The 19,722-nt window shown below is 31.3% G+C and overlaps 1 protein-coding gene across 5 annotated transcripts in view; it reads left to right on the top strand.

The window, feature by feature from the left end:
- LOC143222970 (atlastin-2-like) overlaps positions 1-19,722 on the top strand; it is a 59,881-nt gene that overhangs the window by 19,055 nt on the left and 21,104 nt on the right. For all 5 annotated transcript variants that reach the window (XM_076450252.1, XM_076450247.1, XM_076450248.1 and 2 more), the window contains exons 5-8: positions 4,764-4,814; positions 5,938-5,994; positions 6,479-6,571; positions 18,578-18,716. In XM_076450252.1, coding sequence (XP_076306367.1) covers positions 4,764-4,814; positions 5,938-5,994; positions 6,479-6,571; positions 18,578-18,716 — 340 coding nt within the window. The remainder of the gene's footprint in view (positions 1-4,763; positions 4,815-5,937; positions 5,995-6,478; positions 6,572-18,577; positions 18,717-19,722) is intronic.

A 19,722-nucleotide genomic window follows, 5' to 3' on the forward strand; every position in this document is an offset into this window, starting at 1 on the left:
CAGGCCTTCACCAGTCTCATGATTAATTCTTGGCTTATCCCAGGCTCTTTTATGGGCAACTATAGGCAAGTTTCAGCTTTAGTCTTGTCCTTCACCACCTGTATTTTATGTTGTTGAGGTTTACTCAGGAAGGATGTGTTACTTGCAGGGTGCATCTCCCCTTTTCAATTTCATCAAACACTGTTTTTGCACAAAACTGCCTTTAGGGTCTTTCTCAGCCTTTGGAGTCCAGAGTCAATGTGATGAGATTCCTTTTTTTTTGTCCTCTCTTGCTTCTTGTTTGTTTTGCCCTACTGAATCTACAGAATCTCTGCATGCTCAATTACTCTGTGCTCCTTCTTCTTTGCCCTATCCTTCTCCTTCTCTTGATGTTCTCTTTCTTAAATCCATTTTTCTTGTCCATCTCAGCTTCATCATTACCTATGATAGGATGTCTTTCTATGGGCAGGTGGGGTCAGGTTGTAACTCTTTTTCAGCCATCTGGAATCCATTCATGATGGATAAATGGGTGTTTCTGACAGAGGAGGAGGAAAAACCAGGGGATCATGTCTTTTCCAGTCACCTGATAGAGTTAGTCTTGATCTTCGTCCCAAAGGTGCTGTAGAATGTGTGATGCCTATTTGTCTGGAATTTTTCTCCTGTTTGTTTGTTGTCTGTGAAAAGTCAGCAGATCAGAAACCTATTCTATATCTATCCCAGCTGAATGCCTTCCTGCACACACCCCAATTAACTATGAATTCATCTTTTCTCTCTTTTTGGTGGTTTTTCCTGGTCTTTGTAGGACCAAATTTGATATGACAGATGCTTACTTTTATATTCCCATTCTCAGGTGTCATGCCGTTATCTTAAGTTCATCCATAGGGAGGATGGGTTCCATTTCTGTCCTCTACTGTTTGGTTTTGGCTTAGCTTCTAATGTGTTCTGTCAAGTTGTCTGTGCTTTTGCACATCATCTTCCTTTGTTAGATTTTTGGACTCCTCATTACATGATTGAATGGCTCTTATCAAGCTCAGTTTGCCAATCATACCTGATTTCTTCTTTGGGATTCTGCTCAGATGGGGTTTCTCATCCTTTCTCACTCCCATTCAATGTCTCATTCATATGAGAGACTTCTTTAGTTTCCATCTTGGTCAGGGTCAGCCTTCTTCACTCCAACTCCTGGATATGGAACAAGCAGATGCTCAGGCTCTGTTTTCACCTTCTCATCCTACTCAACATGTTCTCTCTTCTTTGGGGATGTAGCTTCCCTGGAAGCTATTATTTCCTTGGATTGAGCACACATTCATTCTCTCTAATGGATGCTTCTTGAACAGTGGAATTTCTCTTGCAATCTCTTGGATCATCATATTTTCTTTTCTTCATGGATCCAGGTTGATCTTATTTGGTGGCTTGACAGGTCTCTTACCATAGCAGAGGTTCCTCTTCCTCCATCTCATTTCCACTCCCTTCTGTTTCCAGATGCTTCTTTGGTGGGTTGGGGGCTTCCCTCAACTCTTTGGAGATTTTGGTTCAATGGTCCATTAAGGAATCTACTTACCATATCAACCACTTAGTGTTGTTGGTAGTTTCTTTGGCTCTCACTCATTTCCTTCCACTCTTACCAGAGAGAGAAAGTGATTATGGCTCTTTCTGACAATTCAACTGCTGTCAGTTATATCTTCACATAAGGTGGTACAAACTCCAAGATCCTCTGTTTTATCACACTCGGCCTCTTATATTAGGCTTGCAGCTTCAACATCTCACTCTTGGCATGTCATATTCCAGATGTTATAAATCTGGTTGCAGACCATCTATCCTGCCCCAACCAAGTTCTTCTAGAGTTTTTTTGTGGGTGTTTTCTTGGTTGCATATGCCTCATGCCATTGTGTTTGTAACATTTTGGTATGCCAAAATTTCTTTATTTTGGTCCCTTATTATGTACCTCTCAGTTCTGGGGAAGATTTGTTCAGTCAGAATTGTAGGGGTGTTCATTTCTATACTTACCCTCTAATCAGACATCTCTCCAGGTTTCTTCTTTCATACAGACCACTCCGTATTGTGTGTTGTATTGGCCTACTAAGTTGTGGTTTCCTCTGCTTTGGCCCTTACTGGAGCAGCAACTCCTTTCCTTACCTCTGACCATGTCTCTTCTCCTATAAACTCAAATGGATATGTTTTATCCAGAACCTACATAACTCTGTCTTCATGTATGACTTTTGTCCATTCCATCGCCTTCTCTCATAGACTCACTACCTGTTTTGTTTCTTTGCTTACTCAATCCATACATCCTTTCTCATTGTCTGTGTATCAGCATTGTTGGTCTGCCTTTTGCCAGTGGTCCAATTGTCAGGGATTCCATCCTTCCTGTCCTTTATTTTCTCTGTTGTCTTTGTTTTTTACCTGCCCATTTGATCAAGGTTTGTCTGTGTCCACTGTTTCTAGTTATTGTGTTGTTCCATCCCTCACTTTTTTGCTTTTTATGTTTTCATAGATCTTTTCCTGTTCTTTCTTTTTTTTCGTTTTGTATTTCTCATCCATTTAATTTCAAGATTGGATTTCTGTGTTGTTTTTTATGCTCTTGCTCATTTTTCTTTCAAATCTGATGTTAAGTGTTCTTTGTATCACCTTTTCCTTAAGACCTGTTTCCTTCTCTTTCTCTCTAGTGGCCATTGTTGTTCTGATATATAAGTTATTAATTTTTCCCACACCCTTTACCATGCTTCTCCTGTTCTCCTTTATCCTTGTCATTCCTTCCTTCTGCTGCTCGTGAGGGTTGTTTTGCTTTCTCTCTCCTTTCCTTCCCTTATTTTTTCAATTTATACTCTTGTTACAATCCTGACATCTTCTTTGTCCTGTCTGTTCTATTCATTGTTATGTTTTACAGTGGATCCTTTTGGGGCTTTGATTCTCATCTTTTTAAACACTGGAATCCCTCTGTTTCCTTTGATATTTCACCTAATATCCTTACAAGCTGGGCTTGGCAACCCATCCATTTAGCTTATTCTGACTCGTTAGTTGCAAATCATTAGCTGTTTAGTGTGTTGTTCCACCAGATATGGCACAATAATTCATCTGTAGTTGCTCAGATCCACTGTTCTTTGGAGGAGATTGTACAAACAGGAATGTGGGTAACAACTCCAATTGTATTTGTCACACATTATTTGGACACTATAGCTGTGTCTTGCTTGGTCATGTTTCATCTTCTTCATGTGGCATTTCTCCACACATTTGTTTGCCTTTAACTGGGGTAAGCTGACATTTTGGTTTCATTTAAGCATTTCAGAAACTCTTGTTTTACTTTGCTTTTTTGGTTTCATCCTGGTGGTGGATATTGCCTGATCAGGTATGTTGAATCATTCTATACTAACACTTATTCAACTTCTTTCTAATGCTCACTGTAGAGATAGTCTGTTTATGTAAGACCACTAGATGATTTTCCAGTGGTGAGTGTGTAGGTGTGTCTACATAACCTTGAGGACCATCACTCAAGGATTTTTTTCTCATCCCTACTGTCAATGATTCTTGCAATCCAGGTATTTCTGCTTTTCAAAATAGGGAAACATGAACACCCATTGCACTGTTACCAGTGGATTATTTCTCTGGACTCCCCCAGTGCATCTTACTCCTTCTCATGTTTTTAGTGGAGCCTGAGAATCCTTACCACTTCTGGTTACCAGTCATTGGAGTGGTGGACTATGGAGGTTTCTTCACGAATGGGTTTTGTACAATAAGATATTCTCATAGGCATATGTTCTTATTTGATGAGAAGAGGGCTGTCATTATTATGCTGCCTATTATGCACACATTATGTCATTAAGTTTATTATGCAAGACACTTTCTCTGGATGTTTTGCCCAGATGCACAGGAATTATCATAATTTAATTTATACCAAGGAGCATCCCTCAGATATTTTCTCTGGAGTATAAAAGACTGATATGCTGTTTATAAAGTTTATCAATGCCTAGAGTGCAAATGAAGGTCAAGATAGCTATGAGTGAGGGAAGGTAAGTACCTATCAGAATTACATCTTCAGTGTTAAAAACTTTTAACCTCTGTTTATTTGTGTTATGTTTTTAATAACAATATTTGTAAAATTTTAAATGACAGTTGCAAGATAATTTAATTTGTAGTATTTTGTGAAGTACAGAAAATATAAACTCTTTAATGCGTAAGATCACACTTTATACATATGTGTGCTTATGTTTATGTATAGAATATGTAGTTTTTATTGTGTGAGGGGTCTTCTTGGACATCTCTTGTCTTATTTTGATTTGGTAACTGCTTTACTCCTTTGAGGTCCAGATAAAATTGTTGATAAAAACTCTTGAATTTTATTTCTCAGTGGCTCAGCAATAGGCTTATGATACTGAAAATTGGGTTTCAGTACATAAAGTGGCAACATACAGACAAACATATCTGGACTTTTACTATACAAACAGTTTGATATGATTTTAAACAAGTGAATTCAAGTTGTCATATAGTTTAAGAATAATGTAATTGTGTATATTTATTTATATAAGGTATAGCTATAGTTTGTTTTTGTTATTCTTAGACATATTTTTTGTAATTTTAATTGAAACTCAAATTTTAAAAGGATTAATGTTTTACAAGATGCTACTAATTAAATATTTATATTTTTGTAAGCATATGATCTATGAGAAGAATATAAATCATAATGTATTGTTGTTTCTAACCTAATGTAATTGAGGCATATATTTCTATTATTTAGAAAGGAGTAATGTGTGAAGAGATATATTGGATATATATTTTTTCCTACTTTCCAGGTATATAACCTGTCTCAAAACATCCAGGAAGATGATTTACAACACTTACAAGTAAGTGTGTAAGTACAGTTTCTAAAATGAATGTAACAGAACTTCTATCTCCAGAATGCTAGTTTAATTGTAATCTGTATTTTGACATATTCAAGATTTTTATCTTGCTAATATTGTAATTGAGTATAGTTTGCATATTTAATAAAATAGATTGTAGTTATTCACATTTCAGGGTTTTCTAAGTCTCTAACAAACATTTTAACTCCTGTTAATATTCAGAAGCATTAAGAATATAAATGCATGAGTATTTGTTCTCTGTTAATGAAATGTGTTTAGGTGGTTCAGGAATAAGATTGAGTGGTTATAAACCTAAAATACAGAATTTGATCTCTGTGAAGACACAGCATAGGTTTCAGTTAAAACATATGCAGTTTAAACTTGAACATGGACATATAAGATTGGAGATCTGAAGAGTTGGGGCTCAACATGCCATGCCATATAACATTATTTGCACTTTTAACTGTGGGTGCATAATAAGAGGGACAGCCAATACTGCTGTTATGTGCAGCTGACTGGTTTTATCTTTGCTCTCTTGTATGTAGTTCAAAATTAGGGGCAACTATGCTTGAACAATATTGGTCTGTGATCTGTCTTTTAGTCTGTTGTGTGTATATGATGCCATTGAGGTGAAAAACAAACTGATAGTGAAATAGACTTAAACAAGAAATGTTAAATATGGATATTTAGTTAAACTTTATAAAAATCACAATGCTTATAGGTGTAGCAAAAAATGTTTTTGACAAATAATAAGAAAATTTCATGATCAGATATTTAAATTTTTAAAACTAGTTTTATACATTACTCAAGGATACTAGTTTCATTAAGTAATTATTTGCATAAATAATGTCTTAGTGCTAATCAAACTAAAAGACATGTTACACAATTAGTAAAAATTAGTATGCCAATTTTGACATTTTTGATACAGTGTACACTACCTGAAATAATAGTGTTGTAAACAAATGGTTTTGATTAGATAATAAACAATAGTTTATACTGTTTTGTAGTTAACCAGTCAGAGAATAAAATATTCTATTCAAAATAATTTTCTTAAATGTCCTATATGTTAAATAAATATTTCACTGTTAATGTTATATATAAGTTAAGTGATTGGTATCTTTTTCAGTTGTTTACTGAATATGGAAGATTAGCCCTAGAAGACACCAGTGAGAAACCATTTCAGGTTAATAGTTCATACTTGCTTAAAGTATAGTTTTAATTTTTACCACATTTTTCTTTTTAAAATTATAGAGGAATTTCCTTTATATACAGTATAATTCTATTGAACAAGAAGCAAAATTATACATAATTTTCTGTTAGTATTTAATAGAAAAAATGCTAATAAATTGTTTGGTTTATTATTTTTCAAGTTGAAACATAAATCTTGTATCAGAATTACTACTGAACTTATAATAAGAATGGTACTTAACTGGCATCAAAGTTAAATTTTAGTTTTTTATTAATTTACTTGAATTTAATTAGTAGAAATATATATGTTGCTTAAAATAATTTACCATCCTCTTCTTAGGAATATTACCAATAAATGCTGGTATTAAATAAGTCATCAGTAAAGCATATTTTTTATGGACTGTAGAATAAATTATTGGTAATTAATGGAGATTTCTGTTACAAAAGATTTATGTACATTATCTTTGCATTGTTCCCAGAAACTTATGTTTTTGGTTAGAGATTGGAGTTATCCTTATGAAGCATCTTATGGGACTGAGGGTGGTCGAAAAATCCTTGATAGGAGATTACAGGTACACTGTTCTTTGATATTGGTTGTTATATATATAAGGTGCAAATTGTATTATATCATCTTATTTTGTATCGAATGCTAAAATTGAACTTAGGTTGTAGAGAAATTTATCCAATCTACATTCCTCTATAGAAGGTGTGATATTAACTAAAAGTTGAATATATATAAAGTAAAAAATTAGATATTTAAGGTTGATAAATCAGTTTTTACCTTTTAATAAGTTTCATTAAAAGTTATAGAGGAGTAGTTTTTGTTATTGTTTTTCAATAAATTGTATTTGTTGTTTTTAGAATTAAAAGTGCAGTAGATGATTTTTGATATTTTCAGGCAGATCTATACTTTCCAATGTCTAAGAAAACTAGTATTTAAGGATTTCATAATGTTTCTATATGCACTGTCAGTTATTATGTGAATTTAATACTTATATATCCAACATGATGTATTGGCTTTTTTATTTTTTTCTCTGATATTTTCTTCTTGTATCCAACATGTAATGATTAGTGTACAGACTTGCAGATAAGTTAGGAAAGTATTAAACTGTGAAATATTAATTCCACCATTGAGTTAGGAATGGCAACTTGTTTGGCACACGTGCTAAATGGTCAAGCAGTGATAACAGGGTTTAGATAGTCATTTAAGTTGGAAATACCCACTTACATTCAGTCATTTATATGTTGTATATTTGCTTTTGTTAACTGTTAATATTTGAACTTAAGTAAATTCTTGTCTTAACAATCCTCAGCCATTTCTCTAGTACTTAAGCCTTTTCAATTTGGAAGGGTATCACTGATGTCCTTCTGATGTTTTTTTCATATCGTGGAAATACTTAAACTGCATAAAATTTTTTTGCAACTCTTTACAAAGTTGCTTGTTTCTGATTTATTAAATGTAATTTGCATTAGAATTTTTATCGTTTTTTAATTTTTGAGATTTTAAAAATTCAGTTGTGAAATTATTTTGCAAACATATTAAAAGTACTTCATACTATATGTTAAATATTTAAATATTAATTAGAAAATTCCATTCTGTGTATCCAGACAGTTTAAATATGTTTGATTTTCTTTATCTTATTTCTTTTAATGCTTTATTTTACCAATTGTACTAGTTACTACTTCTGATTATAAACCATAATATATGGTAAATAACAGTTGATAAAGATTTATCTGTGATCTCAGACCTCATCTTTTAAAGTGCTTTAACATTAATTTTGTAGGTATATTATACTATTATTTTATATACAGTATTTTTGGTTAAAATTTATTTGAATCTAATAAATATTGTTTGCTTTCACAAAACAATAGTTTTTTGTATTTGTGATTTTTGTGTAAATGAAATCAAATTAAATGTAATATTAAAAAAAAAAGATATCTTCATCCTAACACTGTGCTGTCACTTGTCATAGTCACTAAACATAACTAAACCTACCTAATGTATTTTTTATAAAAGAAAATTTCCCTAGCTTTCACAAAGATATAATTTAATACAAAAATGTTATCAGGAAGGAAAAGAAAAATAGAAACTATAAAGTAACTTGCAAATCTCTGATTTGTTTTTTAGTGTATTGAACTCCACATTTTGGTTCTTTGATAAGGCAATGAGAGCTTTGGGTATGTTAACAAACTATAAACAGTGGTTACAACCATTACTTGAAGAGGTAGATAAATTAGAATCTTTGATAACCAGTCATTGTGCCTAGCTATTTTCAATGTTGACTTTATGATAATTGTCTGACTATATTCTGTGACATTATAAAAGAATGTCAACAAAGGGTTAGTGATAAAACCATTGGCAGAGGTGAAAAATGACTTGAAAAACAAAAGACATGAATCATTGTATTTCCAAAGGGTGATAGTTTTATAACTAGTAAAAATGTTTATTTTGGGATGATCAAATATTTATAAAATAGATAAAAACATTATTTACAAGTGAAGCTCCTTGGGGCTGCACAAAAATGGAAGCTGGAAAATTTAACATTTTTTTTCTTTGTGAAATATATTAATAAAAAAGTGATGCTAAAATATCAGTTATAAAATATTTTTAAGTAGAAAATTGTTGTGCCACTTTTAAACATTATGTAGCATGTGACCACTCTCCCAACAGTATTGCACCAACTATATTGGCACAGATAGCTTTCTCTGATTCTCCCATTCGATCGTCACTTTCTCAATTGGCACAGCATTGTTTAGATCTGTGGTTTTTCTCGTGTGACTCTTGTTTATGATTGCACTTCATACATGTTTCAATACCTTTTTTGATGGTTTTTCATTTACTGTGTTTGCATTCAATTGTTTCAGTTTTTTTTTTTATTTAATTATTGTAACAAATTTATATGGCAATTTAGAATTATTTTACAATTCAATGTATCAAGAACAGAATTTCCTCTTGTGGTAGACAATGCTTCTGGTAAAACTACCCAGACATTGGGTTTGGCTTTATCTGCTGAAGAGATACAGGTCTTGATTCCCAGGAAGCTGGGTTTCTATGTTCAGGCAGAGATTTCTTTTCATTTTCAACCTGACAGTGTTTCTGAGGATGATACAATCAAGGAAAAGAAAAATTGTATACACCTTTTACAGTACTTTCTTTCACACTCTTCATCTCTACAGGATATCTCACCTTTCACACCTTTTTTATTACTGCTGGTTTATCATGTATGTGGCATATTACATGTTTCCTTTTCCTTCTAGCTTGTGGATGTTATCAATCAGATATTTATAAAATTAATGTGATAAGAATCTTCTGCCATTCCTCTTATGTTATCCTACATCAACTCTTATTCTTTGTTCTTTAGACCTAAGGTCATTTGTCTTTTATACCCATTTCTTTACCTTCCATCTGTATTCTCATTCCAATCCAATTGGTTTCTTTATCAAGTTTGCTCCTTAAGGTATTATGGGATACATACTGCCTCTTTTCTGGGATAATGTTTCCAACTTTTTATTTACTGGAATCCTTCTGTTTCCTGTGATCAGTCCACTGTCACACTAACTGGTTGAGTTTGTCAGTTCCTTTGGCTGGCTTATTCAGACTTATCCATGGAAGGTTGGCTTCTCCTCAACATTTTTTCTAATCAAATTTATCATATCACCATGTCTTTGGCAGCTCATCATCTTAGTTCATTGAAGGAAATAATTTAGGTTAGTATGTGAATTGCTCCCTATTTCTTCGTTGCTCACTATTTTCTTGTGTGGCTGTTCATTCACCTTTGACTCAAGTGTTTTGTTTTGTTTTCCAACATTTTATTTATGTTTTTTTTAAGGGATTCTCTTTTGCTACTGCTAATAGGATCCCATTTGTGGTGAGTGTTGTCTTCAGATGTACTTTTACTCAAACCCACACAATATACCAGTACAGCTATGATGCTCACTGTAGAGATGGGGTGTTCTGCAAAACCACTAGTAGGATTCCTAATGGTATATACTTAGGTGTCTTTAGGTATCAGTAAGTTTAACTCAGTGGTGGACCATTAATCAAGGGCAGGCATAACTATAGCAAAAGGGGATTTCTGCCCATCCCTGCCCACTTCATGATTCATGATGGTCTGATTTCAAAATAGGGAATTGTGGACACACACATTGCACTTTCTCCAGTGTGAAAGTCATCTGGACTCCCCAATGCATTTCCTTCTTCCCTATTTGCTCCAAATGGAGCATGAGAGTCCTTACCTATTACCAGTTTCCAGTCACTTTGGTGGTGGACCTAGGAGGCTTCCTTCTGAGTGTGAAGTAGAAATTTACCTTACAAGTACAACCACATATTTGTCCACCTAGTGAGAAGAGGACAAAGCTGCATCCTTTCTTTTCTTATCCCTGTAAGCTTATTCCCTGATGACATGCAGGATCCTTCTTATAATACTTGGTTCAGGATGACACTACCCTGTTTTCATGATTGAGTGCAATATAGGTCCCCATTTTCATTAATTATGGTTGCAAAAAAAAATTGTTTTGCTGCATCTACTGTTGAGTTTGGGGAACCTCATCTGCTTTGTAATACTGACAACAGTGATCTGTATCAATAAGACAATGAACATTAAAGGCAACAATATATTTTTTATAATATGTTTAATGAACATCACAAGTAAGTTATGAAATGTTAAAAAATGTAAACTGTAATAAAATAGGTTAGTAATTACCATAAAGTGGTAATGAAAGCATCAGATTAGTTCAGTTTTTATCATCAGTTATGTAAAACTATAGTTATATCATGTTCTTGGGTGAACCATTCTACCTTGTTGATTATGTGTGGTATGTCTCCTACATATTAAGACTAGTATTGTGAATAGCTTTTAAAGTTTGTTGGAATTGTTAACAAAATAAATTCATTGTCATAACATATTGCAAACATGTTTACTTAATGCAACATGGCTTGAAAATTCAAAATATTCAGAATGGCATCAATGATTGGAAAATAACAATCATAAAATGCTTTGGATGTTAAATGTTGTTAAATCTTATTTTTTTATAGATCAAGCAAACAGTCTAATTTGCTATTTCAGCATGTATTTCCATAAAAGTGAGAAACGAAAACAGCTAGGTTTTATTTGATGGCATACAATACTACAAAATACTGATCAAGCAGTTCTATATGTACACTGAACTGTGACAAAATGTACACTCAGTTTTTTATGTGCCTAATTCCTTGTATAACATTTGACACACTGATTTAAATAATAAAGGTAATTTAAAAAGGTAACTGTAGAATATTGTTCAAATTTTAATGGATCAACCAAGTTTTAATTGGAAGTTTATGAAGTTGTTGATGTGGAACCAAAGAATGGTATGAATTTAAGTTTTCTAAATTAGAGATCCTATGAATTTTGTATGGTACATTAAGCCTTTTACTCTTTCGTGATCAAAAGCAAATTTCAGAAGTTAAGTGCATACCTGCATATCACATTTCAAAATGTAACTAGAAGTAAAAATGCTAACTCTATTATGACCATTGTAACAATTTCTAAGAAAAATATTTTAGATTTATCATTTTGTAACATTTATTTAGTGTAATTTGCAAGGAAAAATTAAATAAATGTTTGAGCTGATATTTCTTGCAGTTCCAAAGAGTTTTGCCTGGAAAATTGCACTAATCAGTTTTTCAGAATTTTTCCTCCAATCCCAAAGCTATCATTTATATTTTCTTAGAAAGTATCATCCTTTTAGAATATAATGAAATATGTTCTGTTTCTTACATGATTTTCCTTTTCTTTCACTAATTATTAGTACAGCCTTTTTTCCTCACCTTTTATGATTTCACAGCATGAAATCTAGAAATCTTCTAATGAAGCCTACATTAGAAAATAGCTACAGATAAAGTTTAAATACCATTGGATAGAGCAGAGTATAAACATTTTATTTCAATATAAGAGGAACAAAATGGTGTAAAAAGTAATTTATAGTTTAGTGGGAAAGTGACTAGATTTATTTCCTGTATGGATGGAGAGAGAAATCTATTATGAAACTTAGAAAGAGTTGCTGACAAACACAGATTTGGGAGCTTTTGTATAGCTTCTTTAAATATAGTTTTTCTTTCTGAAAATGGTTTTGGTTAAATTATATTTCATTGTGAGTTACAGAATTTTTTTTTTATATGGCAAGATATCAGGTATACTTAATTATATTTAATGAGTATGGTAGATTATGTTAATCCTTACTTATTTAAAAGAATTGTTAAGCTGCTTATATTCAAACAGTGCAAATAATTTAAATAACTTATTATTTATTGAAAATAAACCATATGTATTACATATGAGTTGATCTTAATTAAGAATAATGTCAGCAAAGATATTGTTATCTAGCCTGACCTGATGACATTCTGGAAGGTCAAACCTTTGGTAATAGGTTAATATTTTTTTAGTTCTTATATTGGTATTCTTTACTGTTTATTGTTGGAATTAGTGATTTCTGCAATTGCCAAAATAAATAATCATTGGTACACATTAAAAAATATCAATCAAGTTGAAATTGACTGGATACATAAAGTAAAACATACTGATCAACAAAGTAAAAGTAATTGAAATACTGAGAACAAAAAAAGTATTTTAACATTTCTTTTCAGAACAATATCTATAAACAGAACTTTTGAAATTTCACAATATAAGAAATGGTAAAAAAATAAATGTAATAAAGTGAATTATTTTAAGCCAAAGCTAGATAATATCAGAGATGCCAACCATTACGATTTTGGTGTATGCATTACGATTATACGCTCATACAGACAAATACTACGACTTGTTGCAACTCCCAAATTATTATATTTTATATAGGCATATACAATAAAGTGGTAAATTGTTCCCCCAGGGCTTGAAAAGGGTGAAAAGAAAATTTCTAGTGAAATACAAATAAATTTTGATAATAAATAAAAGACATAGTTTAAATGGCTACTTGCTATAATCATGCTTGTTCTTGAAATAATGAAAAATATTTGTATCTCCGACGTCTACCAATAGTTTGAGTGTAGCGCTTCTCCATACTGGGTACATGGGGGAATCCATAGTTACATCATCAGTGTTTGTCAGCCAATCAGCGCTCGCATAGATGGGTATTTCTTGTTTTCTAAGCAGCATAGAAATACCAATGCGATCGCTCACAAGATGGAAAAAAAGAGGCCTTGTCCACCAGATTGTCTTGTTTCTGACAAATCTAAAAGGACTAAAACTGTGAAAGGGCTCTGTCTACAATCATTGCACTCAGTCATTTGAAATAGTTGGCATCTCTGTAATAGCTTTAAGTTTGCTGTAAATGGCATGCAATTTGTTTAAGTATTTCCATTATGAGTAGGATAATGGTAACAAGGTATCAATGACACCTTTCTGGTATGAGAAGGGTTAAAAGATGTATGTGAAAATCTGAACAGGAGATTGAAAGATTTCTTTACACATTACATAGTTTGTTCAAGTACCATCTTGTGAGTCATGAAAATTTCTCAAAATATACAGTAAGTTTATTTTTGCTTAAAATATGCAAGTCTCATTATGCAGAAAACTGTCAAGTGGCAGAATGTGCCCCAAACACTATCTGGGCAGATGTTACTAAATTTGTAAAAGCAACACAACATAAAAAAATCTTAATACTAAGATAAGAGTCATTGAAACAGTAACTATTTTAGTAATTCTCTTCAACTTGACAAACTTGTATTTATCTGTTCTGTTAATAAATAAATAAAGCCATAATTCCATTTTTCTGCTGGAATCTTAAAAGATGGTCAGAGATATCATTTAAAAAAATGTCAAAAGATGCAAATTGTGTTTACTAATTTACAGAAATATATGTAATATTAATATTGGTTTCAAAGTAGAGGCTAAATTAGCTAAGAAAGTTAATAAACTGAAACAGTATGTATACAGGTGTTAAAAGAAAATAATAATGAAACATTTCGAATAATTGTAAGCAAAAAAAAATCTATTTTAACTATTTCATGAACGTGGTTGCTTGAATCCAAGAGTGATTACCAGTGATGATAATTTACATGAAACAAGGTGGAGGAATTTCTTTAAATATTGATAGCAACAAACTATTTTAAATAATAAATAACATATAATATTAAAATAGGCATACAATTAGAAACAATTGTTAGATGTATATCTCTATTTAATAATTCATACTGTTTTTTTTTTAACTTTGTTATTTTTAATGATTCATGCACATTATTGTGTCTAATACCCTATGGTTGAGCAATTATCACTCTTCCCATAATACCTTATGTTGTGTTTTTTGTACATGTTCTGCTATGGTCAAATTTTCAGTCTTTTCTTTTCTTATATTATCCTTATGTTTTGCTAAATTATATTTTAGATTGTTTTGTTTTTCAATTTTATGAATCCCAACTTTTTCTGTTAACAGTATATTATCTATAGTATTACCTAAAATTTGTTTTATACTATTTATTGGTTTAAATATGGAGTGAAAATTTGATGTTTTTTAAACACATTGAATAAACTAATAGTTAGTCCTGAAACACTTGGCAAAACTAGTAATTTATTTTTAGTTTTATTTATTCTCCCATGTTTTAGTACCCATGGTGGGCAGATTGTAGATAGTCCATTGTGTAGCTTTGTGCTTAATTCTAAGTAATCAGATTTTATCCAACTGGGTTTTAAGGTAAAATACCTTGATTTATTACCTTAAGCATTAATGATTTTTTTTAACTGCTTTACCTACAATAATTGAGTTAAATCCACTTTCAAGTATATGTTTATTTACATATATGTTTATTTTTATCTAAATCCCCCTTGTTCATACCTCATTACCAATACATCTGAAACAGGAGAGAATCCTTATTATCTGTGGAACTTGAAATTCTTTTAGTCAGGATTAGAGTAAATTAATATCTGAGAACTTTTTGTTAGCTATATTTTTTGTGCTCTAACAATACGAAGCTTGAGGCATGCATATACCAGTTTTACTTTATTACTCATTTTGAAATTGAAATTCTTTTATAGAGCTATAGAATAAATTAATCTGTGAGACCTGAGATATGGTCAAATACATCAGTCAAAAGTGTTTGATCTCATGGTTTCAAAATTGTAATTGGATCTCAAGAGATGACAGAACTATGAGTTAAAAGTTTGTACATGAGAAAACACATTGTCTCATTCTATAAGCTGTTATGCTATGGCTAAAAAAAGGCAAATTGTCATTTTATCAATTTCATAGGTAAATTATATAGATGGTACTGTACCATACATATAGTATCCAAACTATGTTAATGCCTTATTACCATATCTCCACACCAAGAATGTGTCATCTACATACAATGCTCTGCAAAATTGTTAGTACAAAATCAAAAATTACATTTCACACTACTTTAAAAGAACAATGGAAGGTAAATTCCAGTTGAATGATCAAAATGTTATTAATCTTCATATTTAGCACAACAAAAACTTAGTGGAAGTGCTTGAATTCAGAAAAAGAGTTAATATTTTGTGTATCAAGCTTTTGCTTTATTATCTATAGACAGTTTTTCAGGCATTGTTGCAATATATTTAATCAAATTTTGCAAATATCTCCTGTCACATCAGCAGAAAACCACTTCTCAAAGCTACAAACTTACAACCTATGTTTTGAACCAAATATTTCAAACTTGGACTCATCTGTTCATAATACCCTTTTCCAATCATCAACAGTCCAGTTTTGGTACTTTTTTAGCAAAGTTCAATTTCTTGAGAATATTTGGACATCAAAGTACAGGATTTTTAACTGCTACACGACCAAATATTCCATTCTCATTGAGTCTTCTTGATATTGTAGATTTAGACACTTTTTTGTAATTTGGTACATGGTTGTTTATCTCATGCTTAAGATCAATAGCAGTCTTACTTCTGTCCTGAAGGCTGCATAAACAAAGTTACTTAACATCAGTATCATTAAGTTTAGGTGTTCTTTGTTTTCCTTTCATATTTTCAAACTTATCTGTCTCAGTCTCATGATCTAGGGTGTGCTCGACAGTGTTTGGGGAGCATTTCAAATCTGCAGCAATTTGTTGGAGAGTCCATCCAGCATCACGTAAAACTTTTATGTGAACTCTGTTTGCTACTGACAGTTTTTTAGGCCATGGCATGACAAGAAAATTTAATGTATAGTTTTTATCGAGGCTTATTTATGGAGTGCTATTAAGTTGATTTTTTATAGCATATACCAGTACCATATGCTAGCTTCTTTCTATATAGTTAAGACACTGTGGTACCATGACAGTTATTTCAGACCCCAGAGCTGGTCAGTATGTTCATTAAAGCAGAATATTTATGATGTTCACTTGGTACAAGTGTATGGGAATTCTAAAGAATAAAAAATTTTTCATTGGCTTATTCATTTGTCAGCATGGGTCAATGATGCATTACCATAGTACTGAAATTTGCATTCTCTAATGACATGAAAGAATTTGCCTCAGAAAATGGAAATAATGATAAAATATTCTCTTGTTGAAACACTTCTAAATATCAGATCTACATTTTGCACTTATTTGACTATTGTTTCAAATGCATCCATGTAAAAGTAACATAATAATGGTAAAAGTAGAGATCCCATTGCTAACCCTTTATTTTGTATGTAAATGTCATTGTTAACCTGAAACTATGGCTTTTACACAAACCTTTGTTTTGTAACAGTGTATTTTTGAAACACTTAATTGCATCTTCTACTTTTGTAAATAATAAAACTACATCAAATCTTCTTTATTCGACTTCACATTTTTATTTTCTCTATAAATTCTAAAACATTTTAAATTATATTTATTTTTGTTTTTCAAACAAGAATGCTTCTGAGCTCTGTATTTTTTTGTTTGGTGTGATGATGTACCTACAGTCGATACTATAGGTTGAAAACTATTACTTATTTTATGCATTTTTGGAAGTATATAAAATCTCAGAATAATAATATTAGCTGGAAATAATAATTTCTCCACTCCATCTTTTACACAGTTTTGAACACTTGTTTTTACTAATTCATGATATTTATGTGTAGGATTATAGTTACATTTTTCATATTACTCTCATTTACTAATTCTCCCATACCTTTAATGTAGTTACATTTGTTAAGTACAGTAATTTGTCCTCCCTCCTTTACCTGCCTTCAAATAACAATATCTTTATTGTGTCTTAATTTCAAGGTTTTTATATCTGCATTTTGTACATTCTCCACGGGATTGAAAGTTTATGACATTCAGTTCTAAATATATTTTTAGTTCTCATCTATCGCTTTATTTAAATTAGTTTCTACATCTGTTATTAATTCTTTCTTTTAAATGCTTGACAGTTTGAGTAAACCTAATCCTTTATTTACTACTTCCACCTGATTGTTTTTAAGAACTATATCTGACTTGTTTATTATTTTAGGTTTCTCCAAGATCTTGTTATAATGTGTGTAGGTAAAATTCATTGGTGCTTGTGTAATGTTAACTGTTAAAATCCCATACTTTATAAAAATAAGGATTATTTTTTACACAATTTTAAAATACATGAGATGATTAAATATAAAAAAGCAAATCTAAAATATTGAATAAGGATGATGGACCCAATAGAAATGTTGCCTGAAGATGACCTGAAATTTTTTATTACATAAATTGGTGATTTTTTAATGGTATAAATAAATGTTTTTTGCAAAACATTACATTCCTGAGAATGATACGGTAAAATATATCAAATATAGCATGTATGAAACTGTTTCTTTTCTTTTTTTTACTTTTTACAGTAAATTATTTTTATTTTATTATAATTTTGAGACTGCAAACAATCTCATTTTTAGAATTGTGCAAAAAATAATTGTTGTTTTTATAAAATATGAGTTTTTTGATACTTACCACTCACAAAATGTAGCTTCAACCAGATGAAAGTTTCTCTTCTCTACTCATTTGATTGTTGACAGGAATCTTACCTCACTTTCTTGAACTTTTATACCCAACTAAATTGTTCATAGTGATTTAAATCTTTCCACCTACATCAATGCATTTTTTTTACTAGATCTGTATATAAGTTCCCTGTTATTACTTCCTGTTCACTTTTTTCGATGGCAGAATGTTATGACAAAAATTTTATGTGCTTGCTGTGAGCATGGCCAAGTGATTAAGGCACTCAACTCAAATCCTCATTGCAACAAGCATTCTCGTCCTTTCAGCCGTCTGGGCATTATAATGTGACAGTCAATCCCACTATTTGTTGGTAAAAAAGTAGCCCAAGAATTGGCAGTAGGTGGTGATGACTATCTGCCTTCTCTCTAGTCTTACACTACTAAATTAGGGATGGCTAGTGCAGTTAACCATTGAGTAGCTTTGTGCGAAATTCAAAAACAAACAAACAAAGAATTTGATGTAGATCTTTCTCTGAGGATGTCTGTCATAAAGAGTAAAAATGTAGTATTTTGTATTTTGTTAGCAGCTAATCATAGTGATTGATGCAGACCTAAGATTTTAAAGAAACTTATAATTTATTAAATTCTTTTTGTTTTCTCTTATGTTTCTATTTATTTATATTTAAGTGAAATGAAACATCATTCATGTGTTGTGTTACTTGTTGTTACAGATTTCTGAAAGGCAACATCCAGAACTTCAACAATTAAGAAGACATATTCGTTCTTGTTTTTTGGATATTGGATGTTTTCTGATGCCTCATCCAGGCTTAAAAGTTGCAACAAATCCTCACTTTGATGGACGGTTAGCAGGTAAAGATAATTTATAAAAGCCAATTTGTAAAGAAATTTTTGTCTCATTATTTTACACAATAATTTGAGAAAAAAAAAATATTCTATGTTAGTGTTGGCAATGTTTTAGAGTTTTATCCTCTAAAATGTAATGGAAAGTATATATATATATATTACCCATATTTATAGAATATATATAAGTTTTGCTATACCTGTTACAAATAGAATTTATTCAAATAACATATTTATATGAATAGCCAAGGACACACAGTCAGATTTTATGGTATAAAGATGACATTTATTGCAATTTATACAAGTAATGATAAAAAAAGAAAACTGCACCTAATTAAATTTGACTTCAAGGCTAAGACTATTTGACTCTGAGTTAAGGCTAGCTGACTGTATTGGTTAAACATCATTTATACTCTGTTCTTCTAGTAAAAACATGGACAGTCAGTTTTATCTTAATAAGTCAGGTACATTATAACTTCTTATTTAAATTATTGTTTATTATGTTATATGCTTGAATTAATTTGGATTCTTTCCAAACGGTGTTCAACAACTTGTTAGCATACCATCAGAAGTATAATGACAATTAATTTCCCTGAAAGGGGGTTGAAGGCCACCTGGAGGATTTACCTTTTTTAACCATTCATACCATTATACAGTGGTGGGTTATCTGTCTGTACATCACTAGACACTTAAATGACATCATATAATGGATGATTAACATTGCAGTTTTTATGGTCATGATGCCAGCAAAATGTGCACACATCATGAATCATGAGAAGAAATATGCACTCTATAGGCTACAATGCAGTATAACACGTGAATTTTAAAAGCAAGAAATAAAAATATTTGCTACTCTTAATTTTGATTTTATTTACTGTTGAAATAGAACACTGCAGAAGTACACTTAATTTATAATTTAAATTAGTCCAAGCTTAATGACATTTAAATCCATATTACCTGTGTTAGACTTAGGGTGACACATCTGTATTCTAGATTTTCCTCGTTTAGTGTAACT

The sequence above is a fragment of the Tachypleus tridentatus genome, chromosome 8 (assembly GCF_004210375.1).
Source record: "Tachypleus tridentatus isolate NWPU-2018 chromosome 8, ASM421037v1, whole genome shotgun sequence".
Taxonomy (NCBI): domain Eukaryota; kingdom Metazoa; phylum Arthropoda; class Merostomata; order Xiphosura; family Limulidae; genus Tachypleus; species Tachypleus tridentatus.